The sequence below is a fragment of the Octopus bimaculoides genome, chromosome 6, assembly GCF_001194135.2.
Source record: "Octopus bimaculoides isolate UCB-OBI-ISO-001 chromosome 6, ASM119413v2, whole genome shotgun sequence".
In the NCBI taxonomy this organism is placed as follows: domain Eukaryota; kingdom Metazoa; phylum Mollusca; class Cephalopoda; order Octopoda; family Octopodidae; genus Octopus; species Octopus bimaculoides.
The window spans coordinates 61,852,782-61,860,294 of NC_068986.1; the positions used below are offsets into that span (position 1 = coordinate 61,852,782).

Sequence of the window (7,513 nt, forward strand, 5' to 3'; positions counted from 1 at the left end):
AGTTACCCAGAATAACAAATTACTGGAGCAATCAGGAACTTTTTGGCGATGAATATATTTCCAGTATTATGAACGAGTACGATTCGTGAAGCTGAACCAATATTTACATGTGAGAGACACTAGCAGTACCCCAGTACGTTGAGAACTTTGAGACAAAAATTATGCAATAGAATTGATTAAGAACCCTTTCTTTAATTATGCTCCAAATATCACATTAATATGTTGATAAATAAAAAAAGTTACAGATGTTTAATGAGACTAGTCTAAATTCATGATTATTTTAGAATTTAATTGAAACTCATGAGGGGTGTATTTTGGTCAGAAATATAGTAACGAAAGGGTTAATTGAAAAACAGCCTTTGCTGGTTTCCCTTCTTACATGTTTTATAGTTTGCTTTCCATACATAAAGAGTAATTCATTGTTTCAAACAGAGCAAGATATCTGCTAAATTTCTTCAATCTAGCTGAAACAATGTGAAGATGTTGACCCAAATATAATCTAAAATATTTAATGCAGCAAAAATGAAAAAGCTAACAAGAAAAAATTATGAAGAAAAAGCGATAATAAATTACTAATATTTTCATTTTGTAATTTAAATCCTGTTAAGATTAATTTTACTCCTATCCCCTGGGATAAGAACACAAATCTCTTTAACTGGCTGTACACTTGTTCCAAGAAAACTGGAAGTATTTTTCAGAGCTGCTGGGCTATGAGGCATGTAACATGTTGCAACATTATGACAAAGAAAGAATATTATATGAAAACAAACATTTTTCTAGTTGCTAAAGAGAATGGGGGTTGGTATTTATCAGTGTGAAAACCTGATTTGACATAAGCTATTTTCCATTTCATAACTTTCGGTTCTAGTCTATCTACTGGGTCTATTGACCTCACAACTTCCCCATCAGTTGAGTTACAAAGGATAAAGAAAGAAAAGTAATTACAATAAAGTTACATTATTAATGTGATAAAACCAAGGACAAAATAAGTAAACAGGTTAAGAATAAAAAACACTAAATAGCAGATGAATATGACCATAGTATTTATTTTAAATAATAAACCCATATGGAAGTTATGAAGAAACTACCATACAGTAATGTAGGTTGTTATGCCACAGTTGATGGTCAGAATGAGACTTTGGACTGTGTCAGAAACAATTCAAATTCAGCAGCTGTTCTAGCTGTTTCACTTGTAGATTAAGAAAGAGTGTGTGCATGTATGTGTGTGTGAGTGTATGTATGTGTGTGTGTCTATACACACAAACACACTCATACATATGTGTGAATTGATTAATGTTTTGTTTTTTATGTAAAATTTATCAAAACAGTTGAACATTAATTGAAGGATCACTCAATAATTTTCAGTAGAGTATCATATATATTTTTACTAAGACAAAATTGACAGTGACTTTAAAAGTTTTGGCTTATTTGCCACCTATCAACAGTTTGATGACGGCTAGTAAGCCAAAACTTTGAAGTCACTGTCAAACTTTATTTTATAAAATACATATGAATACACACACACATACATGCACACACACATAGATGAAAGCTATATATATATTATTATATACACAACAATTGATTTTAGCAAACTTTTTATAGTCACCCATATGAAGATAAAATAAGATAGGGAAATAAAACAAAATTGAATAAAAATCAACAATTTTTGTCCTGAATTCATCAGGCCCATCTAATTTTCTTTTCCTTTTGCTCAAAGATAACAATCTAATTTAAAAGATAAACAAGTGTTATAAAAACTGGGAATAGGGGAGCATCATATATATTAATAAGATTGAAATGAATCAAATGAGATAGCAGCAGCTTAGTGGAAAAGATAAAATATATTGAAAGAATGTATATGCAGAATTAGTTTGGGCATTGCAAATGTAAAAGTAAAGAATGAGAGAGAGAAAGAAGTGAGTGTGATAGAAAGAGATGGAGAGAGGGGAAATAACGAAAAAGTAGAGAAATAGATAAGCTAAATAAAATGAAAAAAATTAAATAAAAGAACAAAAAAAACAACACTGTTCGTTAAAATAGGGAGTTTGGGATATTTTTACTGTTGAGTTGGACTGTATCATAGTTGTAGTTAGAAGAGCAGCCACTAAAATGCAAACAGTAAAGTTTGAAATTTACATAATTTAGCGAAAATTAGCCCCACTTGTTCCTGGAATATTAGTAAGTGGGATCATTAATTAAAATGTCAAGTATCAGTATCCATTGGAGACTCTTCACAGTGTTGATGTGTCTCAGGAACATATCTGGTTGTGGATTGTTCAGGCTTAGAAGGGAGATACTGGTGTTCAATGAGAGTGTCTTCAGGTTTGATGCTTGCATCATACATCTTTCTAAGAAACTGCTGTGTAGTTGATGCTGGTTGTGCTTTGGAGATATCTTGGTCAACATTAACACTTTCATGAACATCAACAAAGTGCGATGGGGGCATTTCAATCACAGGCAACTGTTGAGATGAGGCAGGGTTATTGTTTCCAGTAGAAGTGAGATCGACATCAGCTGACTGAAAAGCTGATTGATTTACTGTAATAAGCTTTTCTGGACTAGTTGATTCTTGTATGACCATTTCTTCAACTGTTTCTTCAGAAATAACTTCACAAGATTCTAATGATGTAGGCTTAGATTTACAAATGATTGTGCAAGATTCAATAGTAGTAGGCTGAGGAGAACTTGGAGATGGTGATGAGCTTGGAGTATCAACTAGAGTTTGATTTTTAGATGGCTCTGAGGGAAAATAATTGCTGATGGGATTGATGATGACTAAGTTTTCTGGGGTGGGCAATTCTAATCTTTTTTTTGTGTTGTGTTCAACTGGAAATATTTCAGTAGAGATTTGGTAAGGTTTTGCATCCTTTTGACTGTTATTTTCTATTGAAACAATGGGTTGAGATTTTGTACTAGATGATTCCTTTTTAGGGGTAGAAATTTCAACGGAGGTTAAATCCTTGTTCACATCTAAAGAAAAACTAGGAGTTTTCTCAGTTTTCAGTGAACACGACAAGCTAGTTGTTGGTTTGAGTTCTGCTATAACTGATTGTGCTTTGGGGTGATCAATACGTGATACATCTGAGGATCTGGATTGAGTAACAGTATGTCGTTCAGACTCTTTGTTAATAGTAGGGCTTGGTATTAAACTAGTTTCCCTTTCAGTCACATTTGATGTTGGCACTGAAACAGATATCTCTTTATGGGCCAGATTTGGTGATGGCACACATGAAGGCATCTCTTTCTGAGCAACTACACACAGCTCTGCTTTTGGTTCAATATTAGCCTCTGACACTGTTGAAAATTGTTTTTTGGGAATTGCAACAGGAGCAGTTTCTTTTTGAAATTCTTTCACTGATGAAGATGTGTTTGCTTCAGACATATTTGCTGACAACATAGCATGGGGATCTTGTGGAGTAGCTTCAGTAACTGATGTTGGCATTAAATTCTCTTTTTTGTGATCATGAGCTGTGGCTACTGAACTAGAAGATTCTGTGGCAGCAAGACATTGAGGGGAAGATTTTTCACAAACATTTAAATCCCAAGAAGAGGTAATTGTTTCACTCTTACTATGTTTTGAACTTGTTGACACTTGTTTATGCTTAGACATTGAAGAGAAATCTTTATGACTGAAATTAGAATGAGAATCTGATTTTGAAACTTTAGGAACAAAACTGGACCCAAGCCCTGATTTTGATGATTCGTGTTTAGTAACAGTAGGTTTTGTAGCTATTTTAAATGCTTCGTGTTTAGTGTGTGGTTTGGATTCTGAAGTTAAAAATTCAGGTTTGGTCACAGAAAATGTAGATTTTGATAATGATTCTTGCTTTTTAAAAGGATTTTGTGTGCATGACAGAGATTTTTGTTTAGCAGTGTGGGAATAATCTTGTGTAACTATAGTTGGAATTTGTGCTTTGCTAGAATGCTCAGATTTAACAAAAGAATATTTTGAAACTGAAGGACTCTTATGTTTGTGTGCTGGATTTTGTGTTACTGAAGAACTGTCTCGTTTCATAGAAGGATGATCATGTCCTGAAATCTTTCTTTCAGATTTGCTCACAGAAGAGCTTGGCTCCTTATGTGTGAATGAAGGCTCCTTTTTGGTAACAGAATGCTCTTTTTTCCCTGACGATTCCAATTTACAACCAGATGCTTTCTTGTGGTGTTTGCCACTGGAATCAGGAATCACAGACTGGGAATCATGATGGCTTTTAGAAATTGATTCTGACTTGTTATGACAGAGTATGGTTTGTGGAGCTAATGGTACAGATTCATGTGGTTGCTTTTGTGGATGTGATGAATGCATATGATTATCAGGAGTTAGCTGCTTGGCTTCAGGGTCTTCTGACTTTATATTGTGAACTGAAGGTTCTTGCTTAACAGAGCTTTCTTGTTCCATAGGTTCTTCTTTATTTTTATCTGCTTCGTCCTCATCATCAGTTTGAAGATCAGGATAGTAGCTGCGTAATCTCACATGCCAAGCAATGCTCGTAACTGCTGAAACAGTTTTGAACTGGTGTACAACATTCCTTGGGATAAAATAGATATCATTATGTCGGAGTTGAATACGTGCATAACGAATACCTTCTCTATGTAACTGGTTCAATTTTGCATCCTCCACCCAGGTAACACACTAGAAAACAGAATGATGGAATTTTATTTATATGATAGTTTTAGAAGAATGAAAATTTAGGAAAACAAAACAAATGCCATACTTCATATAATGTTTTACTATCATGGTATACTTTTAAAGTAGTATAGATTTTTAGATCTTGCATTATAGATTTCTGAAGTTGTACTAAAGTGTATGAATTAATGTATGTTTCTTGAGGTTTTTATATTTATCTTTCTTTTGCTGCTGTTACAGATTTAGTAGGTTTGTTGTATCCCTTCAATTTAGTTGCCTTTATCTCTTTTCTCTTTGACTCATATTACCTGCACCTGTCCATGTAACTAGCCTCAACTACAAAAGTAGATTAAACATGAAGCAGCAATAGTTTCATTCAAGATTTAATTCCAACAAAATAAAGATAAAAATGTCACTAAAGACACAACCTATATTTTTCATGCCAACAGACTTCTTGTCAGAAAGCTAATGTTTGTATTACTGGAATCAAAGGCTCTACTCTTAAAATTCATATCAACTGTAATCAAACATAAATGTTTAACATTCTTCCCTACTAGAATAGTAAATGTACAATTTGAATAAATTTATGATACCTACTTGTGATACAGGGGGTTCATGTAAATCAAGTTGCATCTTATTAACTAATTCAAGGAAATCTCCTGGGTGGAAACAGATCACATCTTTAACAATTCTGTTCTGCTTAGGAACTCTGTAAAATTAGAACATTGGAGATGTTATTCCAGCAAGAATAATTTTTGAAAAGAAAGATCAAAAGAAAATCAACAGTAATGAAGTAAAAATACTAATTTGGCAAAACAATGAGAGAAACCATACTCTTTTGGTTTATTGACAGCTTTTAGTACCCCTACAGCTGCAGTTGTGCGCCTATCAAATCCATGTCCCACATGGTCAGCATGGCAACGAGTTCTGTCCTCCACTAAAATTTCCCGTGGTTCTGATGCACGAGGTAAATACTGTAAATTTTTCAACTCATTCATCCCTCTGGAAAAAAGAAAAAGAAAAAAAAGACTTAATTCATTGCAACACAACCTTTTTAGAAAGTTTTAAAGAATACTGTAAGATAATGAATAAATATCATATGCAACTAAGAGGCTGGATTTTCTCAGTGGGTAATGCTCCAGGCACTGGTACTGGTGTTCTTATGACTAAATACTGCCTGTTCAACTGAGAGAGATAATTATAAAGTAGTTAGTGGTCCCAGATCAGACAGAAGCAGGATTTCATCCAGAATGCTTGAGCTGTTTAAGGTCTAAGATATTCAATTACTATATCCGTACTACATAATCTCAACACTATTCTGGTAGATACAGTGCTTGACTGGTATGGTTTTTTTGCTGACTCTGGCAGAATGAATGGCAGGATTTAAACTCAGAATGTAAAAAGTCAGAACAAATAAGGCAAGGTATTTTATCTGATGCTCTAATGATTCTGCCAATCCACTGCTAAAACAATAATAAAAATATCTGTGTTTGAAGTTGGTGAAATTACTAAATGTGCAATAAAAGATGAAATGGCGAATATAGTTTGATGGTTCAAATCATGTCAAGATTTAAGTAGCCTTTTAATTTTCCAATAAAATATCAAGGTGAAAGTAATTCATTAATCTTCCTACTGAAACAGCTAAAGTAAATATAAAAAGACTATAATGAAACTTCTGATAATGTATCTACCAGAATAGTGTTGAGATTATGTAGTACGGATATAGTAATTGAATATCTTAGACCTTAAACAGCTCAAGCATTCTGGATGAAATCCTGCTTCTGTCTGATCTGGGACCACATACACTTCATCAATAAATACTGAAGCATACCCAGTACATATTGCAAAAGATTTTCCTGATTTTCACAACAAATAACCGACCACTTGATTGGCAAAATAAAAGGTTGGATTCAATCCTAATTTCCAATGCGCAGTTGGACTTACATTATGCTCTGAACAAGGCACTTTATTGTTTGCTCCAATTAGTTTGATTAACAAAGCCAAAAACAGATTTCACTCCTACTTCACATGCTGAGTGGTAAGAGAGAGACATTCAGCTGTGAAAACAATTGCATCAATGAGCCCATGAAGAAATTTCTGTGATAACTTGACCTGGTAGAAATGTGATCAAACCTCCATCATATCACATCATATAACCTTAAAAAACAAAGGACAATGGTTTAGAAACAAAGAAAAAAAAAAAAGAAGAAGATTATAGCAGATCATAGATTTGCTTCATTTCTCCATCCAACAAATAAACTATTTCATCAACTTAACTATGAAAAGCATGAGTGTGAAATGGAATACAGCTAAAACAAAGAAAACTTAATGGTTTGCAACCTAACCAAATGAAGACACCAGGTTCTGTTGATCAGGAAGAGAAGGATATTTTATTCCTCAATATTTTTCTCAAACCACTGGCACAATTCTTTTTCTGAGTTTTTAGCTCAGTCAAAATTCAAACTAAATGCTGCTCCATCATAACATTACATGTTGACAAAAATAATAAAAACAAAATATTATAACCAATATAATTGAAGCTTTATCATTTGGTAGAAAAGTGGTTTGGGGATTTCTTTGGGGAACACTTTTTATCCAAATACTAGCAGTATAACCCGACGTTGTCCGGGTGTGACTTACTACGCCATCTACGATAAGTCTTGCAAGGTGAAAATCAACTGAAAAAGAAAGCCTTACAATGAAAAAACCCTTATGATGTAAATATGTTCATAATTCAAAAGACGATGAAATTAATAGGGAAAGTCTGAAGGTTGTTTTGCATAACATTATTAAGTGTACGTAAATTCCATCCGTCTAATTGGCTATAGAAATGCTTGTGCAAAACAACTTTTTGCGCTGCCCAGATTATACATAGCAGGGTAA

General features: G+C 33.6%; 1 protein-coding gene across 2 annotated transcripts in view; it reads right to left on the reverse strand.

Annotated features, from left to right (window-relative positions):
- Positions 1 to 1,026: 1,026 nt before the first annotated feature.
- The window catches only part of LOC106867373 (uncharacterized), a 48,895-nt gene continuing 42,408 nt past the window's right edge, over positions 1,027 to 7,513 (reverse strand). For both annotated transcript variants that reach the window (XM_052968767.1, XM_052968769.1), the window contains exons 3-5: positions 5,465 to 5,632; positions 5,228 to 5,339; positions 1,027 to 4,636 (exon numbers count right to left, since the gene is read on the reverse strand). In XM_052968767.1, coding sequence (XP_052824727.1) covers positions 2,207 to 4,636; positions 5,228 to 5,339; positions 5,465 to 5,632 — 2,710 coding nt within the window. In that variant the 3' untranslated portion in view covers positions 1,027 to 2,206. The remainder of the gene's footprint in view (positions 4,637 to 5,227; positions 5,340 to 5,464; positions 5,633 to 7,513) is intronic.